At 40.4% G+C, this 23,677-nt stretch overlaps 1 protein-coding gene across 3 annotated transcripts in view; it reads right to left on the reverse strand.

Annotated features, from left to right (window-relative positions):
- USH2A (usherin) overlaps window positions 1-23,677 on the reverse strand; it is a 625,599-nt gene that overhangs the window by 390,669 nt on the left and 211,253 nt on the right. For 2 of the 3 annotated variants that reach the window (XM_044061333.1, XM_044061343.1), the window contains exon 3: window positions 626-709. The exons of the other annotated variant lie outside the window; for it this stretch is intronic. In XM_044061333.1, coding sequence (XP_043917268.1) covers window positions 626-709 — 84 coding nt within the window. The remainder of the gene's footprint in view (window positions 1-625; window positions 710-23,677) is intronic. 3 annotated transcript variants of the gene reach the window in all.

Genomic DNA, 23,677 nt, shown 5'->3' on the forward strand with positions numbered 1-23,677 from the left:
AATACAATTAAATCCATCCATCCACAACCCCTTTTTCCCATTTTTGCACATGGGGTCGGGTGTCACTTCAATAGTGACAATCATCTACAGCCAAGACTTACACCACCGGGTGGCTAGTCCTGCCGTGGTAGTTCTTCCAAACCACACAATCACATGCAAAAGCTTAAAAATGTACACAATCCATCAAAGTAAAGCACCACATCAATATAAATGTTTCCACTTTTCAATTCAAAACCAACTTTTGTTTCTTACTAATAAGAACTTCCATACCAATAATATTTCCTATACTGTGTGGAGACCTTAGTCCTAACAAACCTGTGACTTGTAACACTTGTGTTTATTTATGGGGAGTAGATACAAGCATAAAAAATGTTGCTGTCTGGGGATATACCAACTGCATCATAATAAAGCTGCCATATACCTATACTGTGATGCAAACAATCATAATAATATTAGATATCTGAGGATAGTTTTTAAAAATCCATGCTATTAAATGTGCTAACAGAATTTCTGTCAGCTGCACTTCTGCATAAACTTAACATTTCTACATAGCAATCAACTAGACCATAATTAGGTTAAGCCCGATGGCCATATACACATTTTATTTACCATTTATAAGACTTACCTAGTCCTGCGGCTGTATAATATTGAATTACTGGTATGCTTCCACTTTCCATATCTATAGTGTAGGCCACCCAAAATGTAAACACTTTGGCAAAAAAAAAAAAAAAAAAATTAAACAATGCCATAACTTACATTTCATATTGAAAACTAAATTTTACATGCTCATCACTCAAAGCAGATTGGGCAATACATAACAGCTATATACCACACACTGTCTTTTATGGCATATTACCCCGCTGTGGCGACCCCAAACCAAGAAAAGCCGAAAGAAGAAGAAGATGATACAACTACAAAGCTGCCTCTAAACAGGGTAAGACGTGTGCTCTGTTTACACTATGTATCCTTAGTGTAGCATCAATAATTTAGTCCCCAGATTACCACAAATCCCTTAAATGCACTCAGGGCTAAGTTAGTCTACATTTGCCTCCACATGTTTGCCCTTCATTCTCATAAACACCACTGCTCTCCTCACATCTGCCAACTCCTTTAGCAAACATTGTCTCCTTGTTATTCCTCTCATGTGATGAAAATATTTATTACATTTTCATTTAAAAGTAGTCCATTGGACTGCGTGAAAATATGACTAAAGTGTTTTCGTTTACCATTTGTCTGCTTTTCGTCATGAACTGCACCTATCAGTAAGGGAAACAATATTCCATAGCAGACTAATCTATCATTGCTTGTTTAACCTGTGGTGCAACACAAACATTCAGCTCAGCAAAAATATTGTCCTGATATTATAGACAGCAGCCTTGGTAGATATCTTTGCTGTATCTACCAACCATGAATAGTGGTGATGCAATTACTGGCTTTAAAAATGAATGTTGTGGTTGTGACGCCCGTGCACTGGCCCAGCAATCAATAAGCCTCAATCGTCACCACTAACAACAGTGAGGGGCATCCACATACGGGAGGATAACAAATGCACACACAGTAATCTTCCTCCTGGTTGCTGTTTTCTGATGCAGCTGTGACCAAAGCTGCAATCATGTCTGCCTTAGTCAGGTTTCCATGCACCTGTCCCTTAGCCTGGCACATCTCAGCCAACTGACTCCTTGTCAGATTTCCATACACCTCTGCTGACATGTTTGCCTGCTCTCCCTGACTAACTAAGCTAACAAAAGAAATAAAACAATTGTGATCTGAACTCTGAGTATTCACTGTGTGGCTGATTTGAAATCCAAAAACAACTTCAGAGATCACTGTACACAAGCTACAGGAATTCACACTACCCACAGCACTGCAAGCCAACCAATTAATATGTGGTGTGGATATCCCACCACTGCCAAACAATTAATGTGTGACGCCTATGCACTGGCACAGCAATTAAAGAGCCTCAATCCTCACCACTAACACCAGTGAGGGGCGTCCACATAGGGGAGGATAACAAATACACACATAGTAAAGTACAATTTCCCCTTAAAAGCACATAGAAATCACAGTCAGTCTGGGGCTGGTTTCTCCCTTTTTCTCCAGATCCCCAATAAGACTCCCCACTGGCACAGCTATAGGGTCCAGAGCTCAGCCTAGTGGGCAAACTAAAACCTCCAGCACCCTCTCTGTCCAACCAGTGCTTCGTGTCTCTGCCCAAGTAGCTGACACACACACTTTGAGACAAGAGTTATATACAACCACACAGACACACCTGGGGAAGGCTGGCAGAGGTTCTCCAAGTGTGCCCCTTTTACCCAGACTATACATTGCCACCACCCACTAATATTTATCAGCTACTAAAAGGCCCTTATGAAAGGGTGTCCAAGTATACTGTGAAATATTATTATCCAAATGGTAAGTGCAACTGAACAGTCAAGCCTTATTTAGAGTGGCTTTGTGCAGTATCACTATATACATGCAATGTACTCTAGAGCTTAAATTATCTCTACACAAAACAGCCACATTTGAAAGGTTAAAAATATTTAATAATAAATTATAAAAACACCAGACAATACTTCTTACTACACAGTGCTACTCAAGAGTTCAGACACAGGATAATGCATAAAATAATACAGTAGAATAGTTCTGACATCAACACAGAAAAAAACATTTAGTCTAATCTTCCTATTTCCTAGTTATATCTAAGAGAAAACACAGTTCTAAAATAAACTTACATATAGAGCATAGGCAGAGTGCTGGTGATGTTGGATGTTGTCAAGACAAATGCTAAATGCTCTGAGTCTCTGTCCTTAAATTAATAACACAGTACCACTGACTCATTTCAGATTACATCATTATTTTCTGTTTCCCAGGCTATCAGAAGCTCAGAGTGTAACAGCCCTTTTGATCTTGCACCTGGTCAGGAAGCTACAGCAATAAAAGACATTATACATGCAAATTCTAGCAATTATCTCTAATCTAAAAAAAACAAGAATTCCTTCATCCAGACATTGCGTCTCATGGTTTTGTGATGAAAAAATACACAATGCTTGACTTATCAGCTTTCCTACAGCAGAGTGCAATGTTGTTACATTTTTGCAGTTCCACATTTCACACCATTTTCTTCCATTTAAGAGAACAAGCATGTGGCTTACATTAATATTTACAAATGACAAAATTATCTACAAAATCCTATCTAGCTAGGCTGGCAGCCTTCACATATCTTCACAGTGGTATACTCACATAGAAGCACATTAACATTAACTTCAGCTTTAAATGAAAAAAAAGACTGCTTGTATAAGACCTAAGTGGTAGTATTCAGAAGGAAATAATAAACTTCACTGCATTAACACTGAACATGTCAGAACTCCCTATTGGGATTACTTAACTGAACAGATGTCAGCTTCCATGATCTGGCTAAGACATTTTTTTGAGCACGAAGAAAACGGCATCTTGGCTTTCAGGCATTTGGTGTTCAACAGGTACTTGGAGATTGGGAGAAAGGGAAAATATGTACAAAAATCACTCTGGGCCAAGGTAAGGTCACAGCACTCCTTAACATGGTCCTGGGGAAAAATCAGGCAGAAAAAAATGGATAACTTGTACTTGATGAGGGAGCAAAGAGGTTGCATGTTAGGTGAACCCATTTCTTGAATATGGTGTTGGGTATGGATACAGCGAGGGCTCTTTCCACTGAAAAGATTATCCCTGCTTGTCTATCTATATGATCTTGACTGTAAAGAAAGTGAGAGACATTCCTGTAACAGATGATTTCTGCATTTCTAAGTAGAAGACAGATGCTCTATCTTTGAGTTCACAGAGTTCTATTCATATGGGTGGTCCATCACAGTTTAATCATCTCCCTGCAAAACAGGAATGGCCGTATAACTGTATTAATAGCTGATCTTTGAAAATAAAAAATACAGGAAAGGTACAATTTCTGCAATGTTAATTTCATACCCCATCAAACTCTTTTTACCCATTTTTCTACATGGGGTCAGCATGTCACATGAACTTTCTCCACCTCTTTTGAACCAGTGCCACTATTCTACCTTTTTTCACAGTCATGCCTGACTGACATAGGTCTTTTCTCACACAATCTCTCCCTCTCTTAGTTGGATGCTCTCATTTGTTTCATAGCATGCATCCTCACTCCAGTCCCTGGCACTTGATCTCCATTACTTCTAGCTTTCTCAACTGCTCCAGCTTCATTGCCCAGGTTTCTGTACCAGACAGAAATACTATTCACACCACTGTTCTGTATACCTTATTTTTCATCTACTTTGGCATTCTTCTGTCACATACTATACCTGACATTCTATGGCAGCTGGCTGCAGCCTTAAGCTGTTCTACTAGTTTCCATTCTATGTCAATTTTCAACTTCTTCTGATTTCCCCCATTTGCTGCTATGACAACTGCCATGACTGTACTCAGCTACACCCCATGTGCCTACAGTTTTGCATTTCATTCTTCTATCATTTTCTGAAGTTCCTGTCCTGACTCTGCTTGTAAAGTCACACTAATATACATCAGCTTTGTTGACTTGTCAACTCCTACCTGATTGCTAAAGTAGTTCATCCCCAGTATGAGCAGCAGCGGGCATAGAGCTGAATCCAGAGGGACACCCACTCCAACTGAGAACTCCTCTGTGACCCTGAACACTGTTCGTGCTTGTGTCATTAGGTCCTTGTACACAGACTGCACTAATTGTACCAATGCTGCTGACACTTAGCAGGACTGCCCAAGTCAGCTTTCTTGAGACCTTGACATATGCTTTCTCCAAGCCTAGGAAACGCAGATTGGCCTCTTTCCTCTCTACCTAACTGTCTCACTGCAAACATCAGGTCAGTAGTCCTGATCTGAATCTGAAATGTTCATCTTCCAACTTACTTTCTACCATTATCAATCACCCTCTCTAGCACTTTCATGCAGTATGACAGTATACTTCCCACTTTAATGTCCCCTTTGTTTTTGTACATTGTCCCTAGGATGCTTATTCTCCAGTCATCTTGGCTGCACCTTTCTCTCCATACTGCTATGAGTACACTCAGGAGCAATTTTTCCATTAACTTACCCAACATCTTGATCATATCTGTCATGACCTAATTTCATTCCACTACTTACCCTGACTTAATTTTCCTTACTGATGTTCTTACTTCTTCTGGGGTGGGCTCATCCTCCTTCTCTGAAGACTTTGTATGAGGCAGTACAGCTTTGGTGTTTTTTTTTTCATTCAGAAGCAGTTGGAGGTATTCTTACTATATGTCTTGTGGACTGGTGAGGAGGTTGTTGCTAGCAACCCTTATAAATTGTGTCTGACGACTATTTCATCTTTCTGCATTTGCCTTGCAACCTAGCAGAGTTTCTATGTGTCATCTGCGGAGTCACTCTCTAAAAACTAGTAGAGTGCATTTGATGCCTTGTTCTTTGGTTAACCAACAGCCATTATTAGCCAACCAGTATTCCTTCATAGCCTGGTCCATCTTTTCTATCTCACACATTTTCCTGTACTCCTTTCTTTTCATAACTTCCTGGATTTCTGCATGCTACCACCAACTTTCCTTATACATCTTATTTCCACATCTGGCTTGGCCACATATCTGTTCTATAGTGTTTGTATTTGCAATTTTGATATGTTATCATTCTTCTTCAACTCCACATACTTCCTCTTCTTTCTGAGGTGCTAGAGACATGAGCATTTCCTTGAACTATTGTGCATTCACTCCACTCAATCCCTAGGTCTTCGGCCTAGTCTCTATTGACATTAGAGCTTTCTCTGACTACTGCTTGCAGCTGACTGAGGCCTCCAGTGGTTTATTCTTTGTTAACTGTTTTGGTGGGATGACTTTGCAATCTCTAATTCTAAATAATGTTCTCTCCTTGCTATGAAGAAGTCTACTTGAACTGCATGTTGGCCACTTTTGTAAGTGATCTTTTGACTGTAGCTTTTGCTGAATTATGTTTTGGCCACCATCAACTCATTTGTCAGAGAGAAGCCTAGAATGTCCTCTCCTTTATTCCTGTTGGCCCAACCATGTGGATCCAGACAGTCATCATATCCTGTTCTGTTCTAAAATGAGCTTCTGTTCCCCCATTATCATCACTAACTCATGTCATCCTGCTCTTCTAGTGAGTACTGCAACTGCTGCCTGAATGCACTTTTTCCTTGATATCAAATCCCTGATGTGGGGTATGGGCTGATATTATGAATACTGCCCTCGTTTTTTATTTATTTTAGTTTGTTTACTGCGGTAGTACACCGATCACTATATACCATTTGCAGGCACAGCCTATCTTTCCACTGCAGTCTGATTTCACGACTTTGCCACTAATTCTGAGGACATCCCTGACTGTTTTCAGAAAACTCTCCCTCAATACAACTTCCATACAATTTCTAGTCTCTCCTCCCCCTGAGTAGTAAACTCTGGATCCTAAGAAATAGGGCTTTAGTTCATTTTCTGCACAACATCCACACATGCGTTTTTATAATGTAAGCTAATAAAATGTAAAATTACATAAACCACGTCCATGCACAAGTAAATCTAGAGAAGGATAGCAACTGTGTAACAAACTGTTCAACTATATGGTAAGGTTATTGGGAATTTATTAAAATGGTACAGTATTAGGTAAAAAAACATTCAAGTAAGCTTTCAATTGGCTTATTCTAAGCCTAGGTATGTTATTCTTGCATATGTATCTTCAGATCTTGATCACATAAATCCTTATTGAAAAATGGATAACTATTCATTGACAAAGACAAATCAACAAAGGCATTAAAGGAGGTCAAAATGTTCATGTTAACCTCAATGAGCCAGTGAATGCATTGTTTTAACAAGAAACATATTTATTAAATTATCATATATGACAAGGACCACGTTATATTTACATAAATGATAATAAACCATAGAGACACAATCTCAGTTGCAAACATTATGCATTGCAAACAGTGCCGACACAACTGTAGCTTCAAACATTATACATCACTTATATATATATAGTCATTGTTAGTCAACCATTACATAGCTCATTCAAATCCAGCCTTCTTTTAAATCTAATTCCTCCTCTACATGCATTGATCCCACAGTTCCCATTTTTTCCTATGTAATTTGCTCCTACCCTCTTCTAAAGATCTCAGTTCCAATTGTTTTATCTCTGTTACTATCTTCACTACTTCTGGTAAATTTGGTTTTGACTATGATTTCCATTTTCTAGTAACTGATTTTTTGGCAGCCACCATAATTAGAATCAGCAAGGCCTTATAATGTCTAGGCAATTCCAAGTTTGCAACATAGCTCAAAAAAATAATTTCTCCAGTTACTCCAAGTTGCTCTTCCAGCATCTCTGACAGAGCAGTCTGCAGGGAATCTTTAAATCTGTCAATTCATTACACTTGCAGAAAATATGTCCCCAGTTACATCTGTCTATCCCATCACACCTCCAACATTTGCTGTCTACCTGAGGAAAAATTCTTTAAAGTCTACTTGGGGTATAAAAATACCTGTGTAAGCACTTCCAGGCAAAGATCCCAAATCTTCTAGATTTTGTTGCACATTTGGGAGACATACATACACCCCCCATTGTTTCTTTGTGAATTGCTTATCTAATCTTTCTTCCCAGTCCTTCCTAAAATCCTCTGATTGATTCTTATAGTTATCATGCAATATTTTATATGCTCTACTAATTATTCCTTTCTTAACAGCAACTTCTGTTCTAGATTCTACTAAAACTCTACTAGTGATGGTCTTTCATTTAGGATCCACTGTTTCATTCTCTTTGCCTATACCCTGACATCAGTCTTTGATATGGAAGGCTATATCTAGCCTGCAGTCCAAATATGTTCTTGGCATCTTCCCATTCTACTACCTTACCTTCTCTAGTTTTTTGATTGCAATACCTTGGCCAGTTTCCTCCAATATATTCCCACCCCCTCTTGCCTATTGTTTGTATCCCTAATTGTAGTTATCCCTATTGGCAAAATCTTCTTTCTCCATTCCCATGTTGGCTTAGTTCTTAGAACACCTTCTGCTACTTTATGAATACAACATTCTGTATGATTATTATTCTCCTTAAAGGTCTGCGACTCTACATCCAAAATCTCAGTCTCTCCCTGTTACTTGAGCTTTCCCCGTTTCAACATCATCACTTTCCACTTTGAAATATAGTTTTCAGCTTGTGCTATGTATAGATGCCTTAACTGTCTTCTTCTTCTTTCGGCTTTTCCCGGTTAGGGGTCGCCACAGCGGATCACCTTGTCCGCTCATGATTGCCAGTGGAGTTTTACGGTGTCAAGTTGCCAGCCCTGTGCCCAACCTTCCACAGAAGGCACACACACGCACACACTCACACCTAGGGCCAATTTAGAGTGTTCAATCCACCTGCAGCATGTCTTTGGGATGTGAGAGGAAACCGGAGCACCCGGAGGAAACCCACGCGACCACAGGGAGGACATGCAGACTCTGCACAGAAGGCACCCCAGCCGAGTATCGAACCGGAGAACCTCTTGCTGTGAGGCGGCAATGCTAACCACTGCACTACCATGGCCGCCCTATAGGTGCCTTAACTGTGCTGCTCTAAAATACCCCTTCAACTCGGGTCTACATGACTGACTTTCTCTATGATAAATGCTTTATCTTGAAAGGATTTTAATTCAAATGAATAAGAAGTTTAGATGAGCTGGTGATTAAAACATAAATTCAAAGAAGGTGTAGACATCGAGTATATATTTGTTTAAATGTCCCATGTGCATGCTCACAGAACATACAGAGACACAGACAGTAACTCTTTTGCACTAGTGACAATTTTGAAAAAGTTCTGCCCTTATTATTTCTGGCAGTTCTGAGCTCTATATACTCCATTTTTTTAATTCAAATGATCTTGAATTAAAACTGGCCTGGGTGTTAAAAATGTAAGGATTTATAAATTACTTAATCAATGGACAGCTGCAGGTAATAATTAGGTTTTTACTATGATCTGTTCATGATGGATTTATAAATTTATTAATCAACAACACAGGCTCTAATAATGTTTCTGTTATAATCTGTTCACACTAGGGCACATGAATGAATAACTGATATACATGAGATGCATTCCTTGAAGCTTATGTTTAAAGGCCAGATCAATGAGCATATGAACCTACATAACTATGCTGCGATCAGCTCATGCTGTATTTAAGATAAACTGAAAGCACCTAAATACAGCAACATGTGTCTAATAAATGATGTGACTAATACAAACTGCAGCGCATACTATAAAGAACTATACCTGGGAGTAGTGAGATTGGGTGTTAAAGTCTGCCACTTCTACAAAGTACATGCTCATGTTTGAAAAACAAATCCACAGTTTTCTAGTGACTCCAATTTTAAGTACTTGCCACAAGAAAAGATCCACAAGAAGATGTCCATCTGCAGCATATGCTTTGGACTGATGTCCCTGGCCTAGTGTGTGTGAGACTTCCACAGGCTGCAAACTCTTTCCCTTACACTTCCTGGTACACTGTTGTCTCCTAGGCAACTCTGCTTCTGGACCAAACAAAATATTTTTAGATATAAGAAACTACAAAGCAAAAGGAAGGAGAGTCATATATGATATTAAAAGAGGCCCATCTGCAAGATATTCCTAGAACTGAGGCTTCAGCTTACACTAATGGCTGGCCATCCTCAGAGTATTCTACTGAATAATGTGGCTGAAGAAAGATCTGGTGCCAGAAGCTATATCCAGTTTATAGTGCTTTTCAAAGTATTCATGGAAAAACAGGTAGAAGCAGTGCAGATATTGTCTCTGGAGGCATTTCAACAGATGACTGTATATGTAGGGACTGCAGACTGTGACTACGGAATGGACTGTAAGGGCTTCCCATATTTACTGTAACAAAAAGCAAAATAATTAGTCTTCTGGAGAGGCATTGTTTTGTAACCCTCTTTCCTTTTTCAGCCTTATGCAAATGACACAGAGTATATCATTAACTCTACAAAATGAAAATGTAGTGAGATACATAGGCAGTTGGGTCGATATCTGCCTCTCTTTTGGCCAGCGTGTGACAATATTTTTCAGGAAATCCTTTTATTTAACCCATCTAATTACCAAAGGATTATCATTAGTAATGTCTTTCGGCTTTTCCCGGTTAGGGGTCACCACAGCGAAACTCCTGTCCGCTAATGACTGGCAGTGGATTTTTATGGTGCCGAGTTGCCAGCCTGATGCCCAACCTTCAAAGAAGGCATACCCATCCACGCACGCACCGACCTGCATGTCTTTAAACGTCACTCGACCGCGGGGAAGACATGCAGACTCCACACAGAAAGCACTCCAGCTGAGAATCGAACAGGAGAACCTCTTGCTGTGAGGTAACAATGCTAACCACTGCACCACCGCAGCCTACCAAAGGATTATCATTAAGGTCAAAAAAGGTAATCACTCCCTTATACTTTGTATTCATCAGGCCAGTTACTGAGTGAAACGCCCCCTTTGGGATGTACATCACTAAAAATATCAAACAATTAGAGAGACCTCGAGGGTTCCTGCTAAAAAGATCACAGAGCTAGAGTCCCTGAGCTAACAAGAAAAGCTGGAATTTACATCTCTGTATTCATTGCTTTACAGACTTCTCAAGAGAGAGATCTCCTTCTCGCTTACTGCATCATTAGAGACCTGATTGTCCTGGACCTCCTGTTTCTCTGCAAATCCAATATCTCTACAAATATTAGAAACAGGTATCTAAATTTTCATCAACAGATAAATAAGATGTGGTGGAGGGACAGGTTTATAATCCAACACTTCCCAAACCTCTGCAATAAAACTTCCCCTGCATGTTAGACAGTGTGATTCACTATTGTGCTTTAAACTTAAATTAGATGACTGGATAAGTATCCACAATTTTACTCTACAAATAATCATTATGGCCCTCCTGGAGAAAGGAGGTGTGATCTGAATGAGGGTACTGGCAAAGCATGTATGGTTATGACACTCATTGGCCTTGCAATATTTATAAATCTATGAATCAACATTGCAAATGTACTGAAATCTGTCAACATAATATGTGGGCTGCCAGTACTCTTCCTGATTAGAATATTGTGCATAGAACACTGACAAACATACAAATGTGTTAAGATCATCATGTTTGGATAACTTGGGTATGAATGAAGGGATTCCTTTTGCGGAAAATCTAACAGAAAAAGTACAAAAAGGATAGTTGAAGGACAGAACCTGCAGCTCAAAAGACTGTTTCTTTTGACTGTTACTTATTTGGAAAGAAACTGTTTTTCAAGACAAGAACTTTAGATCTACTGATGCTACAGGTTCAAATAGGGAAACAGTGAGCTTCTCCATGGTAAAGTAAAAGTCCTAAGAGGGTACAAATCCCCTAAACAGAGCTCTCAGAAGAAATGCACCCCTAAGGAAACAATTACATGCTTTGAGCGAAGCCAAAGAAGAGAAGCCTCATCTGATGACAAAGTTGGAAACTGTGGCCAAATGCACTCTTACTGATGACTAAGGCATGAGTCAAATATCTCTGGGACAATCCTCAAAAACCTAGAAGAATGAAACTGAAAAGGTGTTCAACCAAACTGTTCTTCCCAAACAAAAATCTCTTCCACTTATGCCTATGTCTTTAGGGTACACAACCCTGGAGAAGAGGACAAGATGGACACAACTTGGATACACCAGCAGACCTTACAATTAATAAAAATTTAGAGCCTAAGCTGTTAGTCTGACATCATGCTGATTGTTAGAAAAATATGTATTAATGTGTGTATTAGCAATATGCTTAGTGCATTTAGAGCTTGAAAAGGGTTAACACATTTATTCTATTTCATACTGCATAAATCTGTACAAACTGCAGTTGCTTTCTGACCTTGTACTGTTAGCTAAAATCTTGCTTGTGCCTTGGAAATTTACTGAGAAGCAGGTGATTTCTGCTTGCGTTAGGAAAATAATGAATAGAACAATACTACTTGTATGAAACTTAGACAAGAAGTTCCGCTGTGCCATGAGAAAATACACAGCTATAGAAGTTACAGATAATTAGTACAAAGCCTCCTTGAAAATATGAACTGCAATCAGCATTTTCTTGTATCTGTATTAGAAAAGTACCTTGAAAAGTAACACTGTACAATAGATGCTTGTAAACGGATTAATGGTCACCAAGGCCAGGTTGTTTTTCTGAAAAGTTTCTCACAAATCTAGTCATGTCAGCAGAAAATCTGAAGTAACATCTGCTGTAGAACAATGCTAAAAGTTGTGCTTGATTACGTCAGCTTAGAAGGCCATGTCTTGTAAAATAGTAGAAGAATGAACATACTTCCTGTTAGTAGTTAGACAAATCCTTGTATTTGCATGTTTTTGTCTCCTTGCTGCAAGTAAATTAAAGTGCCTTAACTGAACCTTACGTGTATTGGTCTTTGAAGTTTTTTCCTTTGACAGATTGGTCCTTTGGACCGGAAACCTTCACTTCGCCTCGGATCAGACAGGCCAGGTGGCTTGAAACCGTACGGGGAAGAAACCACATTGGTTCTTCTTACTTGAAAATCCTCCGACTGAATTGTCGTACAAAAGAGGCCAGCCACTTTCTGATCTGCGACTGAAGGACGGGTTTACTTGAACCAGGTGATCAATCATGAAGGCTCAGGTAAGGTGACTCTACCTTCTTTTTCTGTTTTAGATCAGGGACTAGATTTGTATTTGTTCTGTTAAGACTTTATTTTTAAGTCAGGGACAGAAAGATTACTGTCTTGTCATAGATAAGGGAAACAGAGCAGGTAGGCAGTCATTCTGAAGAGACTATAAAAACATCCGTGGTACCAAGTTAAAAATAAGGAGTTATGTAACGATTAAAAAGGGTAGAACAAAATGGGTAATAATTGTACAAAAAGGTCCCAAAATCCACCGTTAACCGAAAAGGCGAAATACATGCAGTCACAGCGTGCTTATAATATTAAATACTACTCAAACTGGGTTAATAAGTATGAATTTGATGGTAAACTAGAAAAATCCTCACTTGTCAAACAGCTTAAAACTGATTCTAGAGATCGGGTAAAAAAGCAACGACAATTAGGAATTCCTCAGGCACACAGGTGGATTGAGCAAGTAAACCGAAGGGAACAAAAGAGCAATAATTCAAAAGCAATGTTTTTAGATAAGGAGGACAATAACTTAGTAATAGCGTCAGCCCCTCCGCCTCCCTTACCAGAATATGAGGCAAGTGAACAAATTAGTCCATCCCCGCGATATCCCACTGTCACTGTGAGTAGAGACACTACAAAAGCGAAACCGTTTGTTAGAGATCCCGTCGAGACCAGGTCTCGTACACGGGCAGGAAACTCAAAAGGGGACATTGAATTATATCAAATGGGTAGAAATTCACGATTTATGAGTGAAGAAGAAATATGCCCACTTATAGAAGTGCCTAATCCTCAGGCAGGGCAAGAAGGTCAGGACCCAACTATTCTAGTGTATAGACCCAGGACTCTGGAAGACATCCGGAAAGCCACTGAGGGAATTCCCCATCCAAAAGTTAATTTTAGAAAGTTCTTAGAAGATTTGCGAGGAATGAGGCTGAGTTATAATTTAAACGGAGAAGAGGTAGAAAAAGTAGTCAGACAAATTGTGGGACCAGATTGGCACATGATTAGTGGCAACTGGAATCCCCGTGACATTGCGCTCAGGCCCCTCCCACATAGCAACGCAGAGTTAGATAACAGAGTGAAAGGTCTTACAGACCAAATCTCTGAGAAATGGAAGCCTAGGGCAGATTGGACTTGCATTAATCAATGCATCCAACAGGAAGTTGAAACTGTTGACCGATATTATGCCAGACTATTAGAATGTTTTAATAACCATTGTGGAATGCAAGTTCCTGAAGACCAGACACATGATTCCCCATACGAGCAGCAGTTAAAGAATGCATTTCTGAAAGGCGGTATTGCACCTATAAGCAGCTAAACACATGGTAGATCATCGTACAAGCAGGTTACAGTCATTGCTTGAATATGCTAGACATGCCAAAAGGTATTTTAATAGCAAAAAGAAAAAGAAAGCCCAAGTATTTTCTGTAGAAGATGGAGCAGAAGTATATGTAGTACAGTCCAGGAAAAAGGGCAAGAGAAATGCCCAGGGGAACAAACAATCTGATCAATGATCAGAGGACTTTGAAGGGCGAAAGAAAAGGGGTGAATGTTTTAAATGCGGTAAGAAAGGACACTTGGCAAGGGATTGCAATAAAAAAGTACAGTTTTGTACCTACCATAAATGTAGATGTCCGATAGGTATGCATCTGCAGTCATCACATATGGGTTGTCCTGCCTCAGGCAGCCCTTCGGTCGGCCGGATTCCAAAGTCTGGGTCTGGCTTCGGCTGATGTCGCACTTTCCCCGACGTCAGAGCGTCTGGGGTATAAAAGCATCAGCCGACGCCATCTTCCTCAGTCCTTCTTGCCCCAGATGCCAGGTGCTCTCTAGGAAGGCTAAATTTGGAGGAATGCAATAAAATTCCAAACATTTGCAAAAATATATATACATGTATATACAAACAAATACACCATAATAGATTCCCCCAGCTAGCTAATAGAGGGGTAAGCACCCTAGGAATACCACAGAGGGGAAGGAGGGAGGGTAAACCTGACTGCAGATGCATACCTATCGGACATCTACATTTATGGTAGGTACAAAACTGTACTATGTCCTTCAAGGATGCATCTGTAGTCATCACATATGGGTAGAATACCATAGCCAATCTGGGGGTGGAGGTACTAAGTAAAGGATGGTGTAGTTAAGATACCCTGCAGGACTGCCGTAGCAAAACCTGCTCTGGATCTGGAGTATAAAGGTAAATTGTAATGCTTGGCAAATGTATGCACGGAGCTCCATGTAGCAGCTTCTAAAATGTCCTTGGTAGCCACCCCTCTTAGGAAGGCTGTGGTGGTGGCTGTGGCCCTCGTGGAATGAGGTCTAATGTTAGCTGGCACAGTTTTTCCATGAAAGGAGTAACAAAAACGAATGCAATTCCCTATCCATTTTGAAATTGTCTGTTTGGAAATTGCTTTTCTTTGTACCCCAGCAGCATATGCTACAAACAACTGGTCAGTCTTTCTGTAACTCTTAGTTCTGTCCAAGTAGTAGCGCAATTGTCTGTGTATGTCCAGGGTGTGCAGAAGTCTCTCCCCTTTATTTTGTGGTTGTGGGAAGAATGTAGGCAAGTGAATAGCTTGGTTCAAAGATACCCTGGATACCACCTTTGGAATAAATGTAGGATTGGTTCTCAAAGAAACTCTGTCCTGATGAAAGATAAGAAATGGCTGCACTGCCATTAAAGCTTGTAACTCAGATACTCTTCTTGCTGAGGTTATGGCCAGAAGGAAGGCAGTTTTCCAAGACAAAAACTGTAGATCTGCCGATGCTGCTGGTTCAAAGGGAGGAAGTGTTAGCTTTTCCAACACGAAATTAAGGTCCCAAGTAGGTAGAGATGGTTTCCTTGGAGGTTTGATGTTTTTGATTCCTCTTAGAAACTGTCTTAGGAGAGGATGAGAGAAGACAGGTGGATTAACATTGTATTCTGCTGAGATTGCTGAGGCATGTATCTTAATGGAAGAGTAAGACAGGCCATTGTGGAACAATTCTGCCAAATATTCCAGTATATGTGCCATGTTCATCACTGTCACATCTAGGTCCTTTGTTGTGTTCCAGGTGTGAAATCTTTTCCATTTTGCTGAATATGCCTTCCTTGTGGAAGGCATGGAAGCTTCCATAATAATATCCTTCACTCTCTGGGATAGGTTATCCTGAGGAGTAGTCATGGTATTCTCCAGGCAGTTAGCTGCAAGGTTTTCAGGTTGGAGTGCAGAGTCCTGAAATTGTGCTGCGTCAGTAGAAGTGGCCATAGGGGGAGAGGCCATGGTTTCGTCTGTGACATGCTCTTTAACAGTGGGTACCAGTGCTGTCTTGGCCAGTTTGGAGCTATCAGAATCACTCTGGGCTGCTCTGTCCTGATCTTCAGTAGGACCTTGATCATTAATGGGAGAGGTGGGAAAGCATACACTGTTAGAGCTTTCCAGCTGAAAGAGAGAGCGTCCACTTTCCATGCTTGTGGGTGGTATGTCCTTGAGCAGAATTTCCTCAGTTGATGATTGTGGGGGGAAGCGAACAGATCTATTTCCGGGCTTCCCCATGATTGTGTGATGAGTAAGAAAATGTCTGGGTGCAGCATCCATTCGTGTGCATCCATGGTAGTTCTGCTTAAGCTGTCTGCCAGTATATTGTCTTTCCCTGGCACGAACTGGGACTGTAGCTGTATGTTGAGTTTCAAAGCAAGTTCCCATAGATTCATTGTCAGTCTGCAAAGAGGGAAGGAATGGGTGCCTCCTTGCTTGTTTATGTACCACATAACTGTGGTGTTGTCTGTCCTTATGAGCAGGTGGCCTTGCTGAAGGAAAGGTTTGAAGGCCTCGATTGCATGTATCACTGCCAGCATTTCCTTTTGGTTTATGTGCATGCGCAGCTCTCTTTGTGACCATAGCCCTTGGATACATCTGCCCTCCATGTGTGCTCCCCAACCTTGGTCTGAAGCGTCCGTGGTGATGGTTTGGTTGGCTCTTGGCTTGCTGAAGGGCAACCCGCTGTTCGACTGGCAGGCTTGAGCCCACCACAGAAATTCCTTTTGTAGGCAAGGAATGAGTGGGATCAGAGTTTGTAAGCTGTGACTGTGCTGTGTCCATAAACTTCTTAGGTACCATTGTAATCTTCTCATATGCAGTCTTGCTTGCGGAATCAGAAGAATGCAAGATGCCATGTAACCCAGGGCCTGCAGGATTTTCCTTGCAGTCAGCTGAGTTTGTCTCGTCAGATTCTTGAAGTAATCTGGTAGTTGTTTTTGTTTTTCTTCTGTGAGAAAGACCATTTGGGTGGTTGTGTCTAGATCCGCACCCAGAAAGGTTATTCTTTGGGATGGAACCAGTCTTGATTTGTGGATGTTGACTGTATATCCCAAGGCCTGTAGCAGGTGGATGGCATAGTCCAAGTCCTTTAACAAAGTTTGCTTGCTGTCCGCTTGTATAAGGCAGTCGTCCAGATATGTGTAGATTTGAATCCCCTGAAGTCTGCAGTGTGCAATTACTGATGCCAGGCATTTCGTGAATACTCTGGGCGCAGTAGATAAGCCAAAGGGTAATGCTGAGAATTGATAATGCTCTGACCCTGCAAGAAATCTGAGGTGTCTTCTGCAGCTTTGTCGAATAGGGACATGCAGGTATCCCTCCTTGAGGTCTAGAGTCACCAGCCAAGACCCCTTGCCCAGCATGGGAAGGAGTTGCTGTAGAGTCAGCATTTTGAATTTTGGCACAATGAGGTAAGTATTCAGTGCGGACAAGTCGAGAATAGGCCTCCATTGATTTTCTTTTCTTGGAACAAGGAATAATCTGGAGTAAAATCCTTGGCCTTGTTCTGAAAGAGGTACCTTTTCTATGGCTTTCATTTGCATTAAGTTGGTAATTTGCTTCAAAGCCTCTGCCCTCTGATTTGGTGGCAGGTCTGGCATGCCTCCTTTTGGCAATGAGTGGAAATGGAACCTGTATCCTTTGTCTATTATTTGCAGTGTCCATGTGTCCCTTGTAATGCTGTGCCAATTTTTTGAGAATAAAGAAAGCTTTCCACCCAAAGGTGCTTCTAATTGAGCCCTGGTCGACGGAGTCAAAATAAAGTCATTGAGTCTGTCCTGGTGTAGCAGTTGTAGTTCCTGCACTACCTCTCTGGTTGGGAGGCTGCCACTGATGGCCTCTGTAGGAGCCTCTAGCTTGCCCTCTACCTCTGGCACGCCTATTCTTGCCTCTCTGAGATCTGTCTGAGTCTGGAAAGGACCAATTCTTAGTAGGCCAATTTCTGCTGAATCTCGGTGGTTGGACTTGCAGAAAGTCTTTGACTGTTTGCACAGATTTTGCCTTTTCTTCAAATTTCTTTAAAACGTCTTGAGCCGTGGTACCAAATAATTTTTGCTTTTCCATAGGAGCATCCAAAAGCTTAGCTTTAACATGGTCTGGCAGAGATTGTTCCTTCAGCCAGGCATGCCTACGTATAACTGCACCTGTCATAGCTGACCTACATGAAGCTTCCAATGCATCATAACCACACTGCAAGAAATGGTTACTAACCTGCTGGGAGTTATGCACCAGATCCTGAAGGGATTTGCGATCAAGGGGTTCAGAAGAGGACAGTTTCTTATGCAATTCATCTAACAAATACTCTTGGTACTGTATCATATGAAATTGACAATTTAATGCCCTCATGGAAAGAGTTGCAGAAGTATACACTTTCTTACCCCATCTCTAATGCTCTGGACTCCCTTTCAGAGGGTAGAGGATTTTTAGCAGAGGCAGCTGCAACCCCTTTTGGGCCCTGGGAAATAGTTTCTGGATCAGCAGAGTGGGCCTTGTACAGGTGTAGATGTGAGTCCGGGACCCTGTAGTACCTATCAGGTTTGGCAGGAGCCGGAGGGAGAGAGTCAGGGGCAGTACTAGCATCAGAGTACACATCATCAATGACATTCAAAACAGGAGGTATAGCTAAAGGCCTATGCTGAGGTAAATGTAAAAAGGTCCTTAATCTCTTTCTGGAATCAGAGAATTCCTGACCCTGCCATTGAAAATGTTCTCTCATAGAGTGTAATGTCTCTCCAAAGGAAAACTCTACAAACTACGATTCATTTCTTGGATTGATGCACAAAACACTTGATGAAGTAAAACATAATTCTGTTCTTTATAAACAGCTATCTATAATTGATAGAAAAATGTTTCATGCAGGGCGAGTGTACATTCATAGCAAGGTTACTACTAAAGCAGAGCATTGTTACTTTGTGTGTGGCAGAAAGGCATACAAATGATTACCTGAGAATTGGTCCGGCAGTTGTTTTTTGGGTTACCTGGTTCCGGACATACGACACACTGCAGTTTTGCCTCATGGGAAAATTTGAAATGTCCAAGAAGTCGTCAAGAAACCTGTAAATCCAGTGGGACAAATTGATGCGCGTTGGAAAGACCATCACTCTCTAGGCAAAGGACTGACACACATGGACTTGAGTGATAGCGTTATATCGTGGGCAGGCATATTACCAGCATATGGAGCAGTGAAATTGATCTGGGAGCTGAGAAAACTGTCAAAACTTCTCAAAGTAATGAGCAACACAACTTTTTCTGCTCTCGAATTGGTGACTGATGAACTGAATGCTATGAGAACTGTAGTGCTCCAAAACCGCATGGCTTTTTTGTTAGAATGTCTCCAATGAGGAAGATTTTTTTGTTAGAATGTCTCCAATGAGGAAGATTTTTTGTTAGAATGTCAGAAATTAACTAGCATGTTCCGTGATAGGGCTACCCGGAGGAACTCATTAACAATATTAGGGACCAGGTGAGGGCTGGTAGAGGGGACAGATTCAGCCCGGTTTTAGGTTCAGGGATTACTTCCTATAGTCAGGGCATAAATGACAATAATTTAGAATTTAAGCAAGCTTTTATTACACAATACAGCACTAATTCTAGTTACATCAGGGATATTATTTCCAAGGAGTGGGATACATTCTTGGAAATTACTGACTTATCTAATTTACACGGTAAAAGAATGAGAACAGTTTACCGCAAAGGGAAAAACATAAAAAGTATGTTAGAACATGGCCCTACTCAGAATAATTTTACACGTACACGTAAGGGTACCTTTAGATGTGGGACTTGTGTACAATGTTCCCACATCTTGCATGATGAACAAGTGACCCTCTTAGCACTGAACAGAGTGATCAAAGCCAGGGCATATTACAACTGCAATAGCCAACGAGTTGTATATTTGGCTATATGTACAAAATGTCCAGCATATTATGTGGGGAAAACTGAGCGAAGTCTCAAACGTAGGATATATGAACACATGTATGATGTACAAAAAGAAAACAATAACAATGCTTTGTTTAAGCATACACTTACATGCCCCACAGCTAGGTATAAATTTGTTGTTTTGGAAAGCATACACAGGGACCCCAGGGGAGGACCATGGCAGGCCAGGTTGGAGCAAAGGGAGACCTTTTGGCAAATTTTCCTGGAATCAAACAAAAAACCAGGCTTGAATGACTACATATCCATCAAGCCTATTTTAAAGTTAAAGGCTATTTCAGTTTAAATATTTTTCTTTTTAAACAATATTTTAATATGGATACAAGGAATTTTTAAATATTTTATATTTTGTATGTATCTTTGGCAAAATCTCTTGTACCTGATCAGTACATTTTATATGTTTTTTAACTGCATTGTATGAAATTTTAGTGCTTAGTAGATTTATGTACTGTTTATATTATACAATTTTCTAGGCTTGTTTCTTTAACTAGTCAATGTTTCAATTAGAGAGCTTGTTATTCGTTGTATTTAAGCCTCATGAAATTTTCTTGATGCTATCTGATGAAGTTGCATTCAGCAACGAAAACGTGTTGTATCGAGAGAACTGTCTGCGTTAATAAAGGAGTGTTTTGGATACCAAGGAGTGCTTTTGACTAAGGAGTGACCTGAATTTTGGATATTCATTGGCTTCATTTCGCCCCGGTGCTGGTTTTGGTATTTTGTTGTTGTTCTTTACCAGCTTTATATCCTCTTTTTTTGGCTTTGTGTTTCTATGGAGGATCTAGGGGAGACACCTACAGCCGATATCCGATCAAGTTCATTTCGCTCCGAAGTGGGCGAAATACGTAAACTTACTGGGCAACTAAGCCAATTGATAGACATTCTTGTGCCCTTAGGGAAGGGCTTGCAGCAGGTTTTATCGAAACCCGCTCATATTGTGAACTTGGACAGTCAGGAGCTACCGGTAATCGCCGGTCCTTCAGAGTGTAGGCGACTACCTCTATCTGGCGATGGACGTCATCTAACCTCGACGGATTTCCAGAGAACGCCGTTTCTGCTACAAACGGGTAACGAGAATGGTCCGAGGTCTCCAGGAGACAAGGGGCTCATTAATACACCGACTTCTACGTTCCAGGAGTGGTACAAAGACATACCTTCTTTCGAAAATTACGGAAGTAACGCTCAGGGGAACGAAAAGAACTTTAGCTTCAAGGACTCTTTGGGGGCACTTGAGACATCACTGTATAGATATCGAAGTTTAAACTTAGATAATATGTGCCTAAATGAATGTTGAAACAAGCGACTAGCGCCCAAGGGCTTAAGGGTACACAAGTATCCCAACAATGTGATTAAAGGTAGTGATTTCCATACGGAATTAGTAAATGCATTTGATAATTGTGGGCTTGCTATTGTGCAAGCTATCGTTAGAAACAATGAAAAGGAGATTATGTCATTGGACAGGGATATTCAAAAATATAATGAAGCTGTTACTAGTGACCTCATGTTTCAGGTTGAGATAGCGAAAAGGAAATACTATCAAATAAGACATGATGTTGATATTAAATGTGATGTTATACTTAAAAGAAAACATAGAAAATTACAGAGGGATATTAGAGAATACAATGAAGGCTGCCAGTATCCCACACCGCCTTCTTACAATGTGCATACTCAAAAACAACACAGATCAGTATCCTATTCAGAACAAGCATTGTATGAACAGGAACAAGTAACAGACAGGTCTGATGAATGGGTGGTTGATCCACTCCCTAGGAGATCCAAAAGGATTCGTAATCAGCGGAAAACACCTCAGTCTTTTTCCTCCGAATGTCCCCCATACAGGGGGGACATGAGGAACAACAGGAAGGAGTATTAAATACCACTTCCACTGGGAAAATAGACACTATAGAGATAGTTCACAGTGCTACAGAAGATGCTGATTTTCCTTATATTACATGCCAAAAAGGTGGTTATTTTATTTATAACTACAGCCATTTACACATTACCGACACATTTTTTGACCTATTTACCAAAGGACTTAAATATGTCCCTATTAAGAGTAGTAATGTTACACAAGTTATTGTGGATTTGAAACTATTCATCAGAAAACTCAATCTGGCGAATCTTATGGGCCATAGTGACTTAACTAGACAAGACTACCCGCACAGAAGCAGTACTTTCAACCCTCCACTTCACCCTCAATTGAAAAATTTAGAAATGAGAATAGAACAAAAGATTAGGAATTACAGTAAACACACTAGATTTGTTCCTAACGTAACCCCTTCTGAAAGGCAACTTTTGGACACCTTGAGACAGGATACAAGCATTAGAATTATGGAGCCAGACAAAGGAGGGGGCATGGTGATTATGGACCAGGTTTTGTATGAAGGTAAAATGAATAGTATACTAAACAACCAGTCCAGATATAGTATAGTTTCACTCAATGAAATCAATATAGCCTATAAAAAAATTGATTTGGCTATAAAACATCTTCTGGACATAGCTGTTATAGATCAAAGTACTTATACTTTTTTACACAATGCTGAACCGAGGGTACCTTCCATTTTCGGGGTACCCAAGGTCCACAAAAAAATGTACGACCCTCCTTTAAGACCTATTGTCGCAGCCCAGGGTTCAAAGACTTCTACGATTTCTAAGTTCTTGGACTACCAGTTCAAGAAATTGTGGCCTAAAACTAACCATTTACTCAAGGATTCGTGGGAATTTTTGAAACAAGTAACCCCTGATCTAATGGTACCTAATTTAAAATTTGTGACCATAGATGTAGTGGACCTGTTCTCGGTAATCCCACACGAAACGGGTCTGCAATGGTTAGATGAAGCTCTCACATCATGTCCAAAGGCTAACAACCAGGATAATTTTTTGATTATGAGTCTTATGAAACTAGTGTTGCATTACAATTTTATTTACTTTGCAGGTGAATATTACAAGCAGACCTCTGGGGTCGCTATGGGGGCTAATTGTGCCCCCACATATGTGGACATTATTCTCTCTATTTGGGAGAGTAAGTATGTACTCAATAGTCTTTATAAACAACATTGGGTCGCACATTACAGGTTTCTTGACGATATCTGTATTTTTTGGACAGGACCAGACATCCTTATTCAAGAATTTATGGAGTACTTGGCTTCTACGACAGATTTCCTTACATTTACACACCAAGTCTACGAGAATAGGGTAGAATATTTAGATGTCCTTCTTAGTATAGATAGACAACAAGGGTTTAAATCCACTGTCTATAGAAAGCCTACATTCTCCAATAGTTATATTCATTTTAAAAGCTTACATCCAATGTACCAAAAAAGAGGTATCGTCAAAGGTCAATTCGTTAGAATATCACGGATGACCTCCAGTGAGGAAGATTTTTTGTTAGAATGTCAGAAATTAACTAGCATGTTCCGTGATAGGGGCTACCCGGAGGAACTCATTAACAATATTAGGGACCAGGTGAGGGCTGGTAGAGGGGACAGATTCAGCCCGGTCTTAGGTTCAGGGATTACTTCCTATAGTCAGGGCATAAATGACAATAATTTAGAATTTAAGCAAGCTTTTATTACACAATACAGCACTAATTCTAGTTACATCAGGGATATTATTTCCAAGGAGTGGGATACATTCTTGGAAATTACTGACTTATCTAATTTACACGGTAAAAGAATGAGAACAGTTTACCGCAAAGGGAAAAACATAAAAAGTATGTTAGAACATGGCCCTACTCAGAATAATTTTACACGTACACGTAAGGGTACCTTTAGATGTGGGACTTGTGTACAATGTTCCCACATCTTGCATGATGAACAAGTGACC

The sequence above is a fragment of the Protopterus annectens genome, chromosome 1.part0 (genome assembly GCF_019279795.1).
Source record: "Protopterus annectens isolate FY-2018-M chromosome 1.part0, PAN1.0, whole genome shotgun sequence".
NCBI lineage: Eukaryota > Metazoa > Chordata > Ceratodontiformes > Protopteridae > Protopterus > Protopterus annectens.